General features: G+C 60.9%; 1 protein-coding gene across 1 annotated transcript; it reads right to left on the bottom strand.

The window, feature by feature from the left end:
* Window positions 1-1,310, bottom strand: LOC122192784 (leukocyte immunoglobulin-like receptor subfamily A member 6; the record flags this gene model as incomplete). The annotated part of the gene is made up of 3 exons (XM_042893441.1): window positions 1-29; window positions 793-954; window positions 1,049-1,310. Coding segments are annotated over 3 exons (453 nt in total), but the record flags the coding sequence as incomplete, so codon positions are not given.
* Window positions 1,311-1,315: the final 5 nt, after the last annotated feature.

The raw sequence follows: 1,315 nt of genomic DNA, 5'->3' as shown, positions 1-1,315 counted from the left end.
TCAGATGCTTGTTGTCACCGCGGGGGAACCTGGAGACACAGGGAAACAGCGGGGTGCCACCATGGGGGTCTGCAACAGGCTTTGGAGGGGGACTGATGGGGTTTGGGGGTGGTGTTCAAGAGGGCGGGCATGGAGTTGTGCTGTCCTTCTATCTGAGGGTCCCAAGGGGGGCGTTTGGGGGTCCTGCTGTGGTTTGGGTGTGGGACCGCAGTGTTCAGGGATGGTGGGACCACAGCGGATTGGATTTCTCATCCCTGAGGGTTAAAGACTGGGGTTCCATATGTGAAGCTTTTGGGGTTCCCTTCTCTGGCTTTGTGAGTGCTTTGTGTGGGGTGGGATGTGTTGAGAGCCTGCAGAGCTGCAGGAGTGTGAAGGCTGAGATCCAGAGTCTGGCTTCAGCAGGAGATGCAGAACTCGAGTCCCCTGTGAGCTGGGTTTGGGAGATTCCTCATAAAGTCAGGGTAAGCCATCGGGGGTTGGTGGTCCTTTGGGGTAACGATGAGCAGGGGTTGGTGAGGCCCCAAGGGGAATGCTGGGGTTTGGGTCCCCTGACCCAGACACTGACATGGAACTGCATTCGGGGGGGGTTTGGGGGGGTTGGGGGGGTTCTGTGTCAGCAACTGGAGGAGGTGGGAGTTGTGGGGGGTCGTGAATCAAGGAGCCCTGAAGGGAATCTGTAGGGGCTGAAAGGGCATCAAGGGGCACCTGGGAGGATGTGGATGGGACAGAAGTGCAGGCAGGGGACAGTGGGGGAATCAGCAGGGGGTGGCGGGCATGGAAATCCTTCCTCACCACAGCTCTGATCTGCCCGTATCCAGAGGCTGCGGGCATCGACGACGAAGAAAACGCCGAGGCCAAAGACGAGCACAGCCACAAAGCCCCTCACCAGTGCCAGCACCAGATTGGCACGGGACTGCTCCTCAGCACCCGTGGGCTCTGCAGGTTTGGGTGCCCCTATTGCCAGCCACAGCCCCCAGTCAGAGCGCATGGAGGGACGCAGCCAGCCATCCACGGCAGGGGGGTGCGCAAATGGGGAGCTCAGACCCACCTGGGGGTGCAGGTGTGGGTGCCACCTCCAGAGTCACGTTGTTCCCAATGGGTGAGGACAGGAAGCGCTGAGCCCAGGGGCGGTAGGAGCACCTATAGGTGCCGCTGTCAGCCGGGGTCACCTCAAGGATGGTGAAGGTGGCCTTGTCCTCCAAGAGGAGCTCCTGGCGCTGGATGGGGGCTGAGCACCCATCTTTGTGCAGGAGGAAGGAGCCCCCATAGCCCTGGTTCCAGCACTGGATGCTGACGTTGGTCCCTGTCCCCACAC

The sequence above is a fragment of the Lagopus leucura genome, unplaced genomic scaffold (genome assembly GCF_019238085.1).
Source record: "Lagopus leucura isolate 7727_CA_CO unplaced genomic scaffold, USGS_WTPT01 34979-0_obj-0_obj, whole genome shotgun sequence".
In the NCBI taxonomy this organism is placed as follows: Eukaryota; Metazoa; Chordata; class Aves; order Galliformes; family Phasianidae; genus Lagopus; species Lagopus leucura.
Note: the sequence above shows the minus strand (reverse complement) of the source record. Positions and strands in the feature narration are given on the sequence as shown.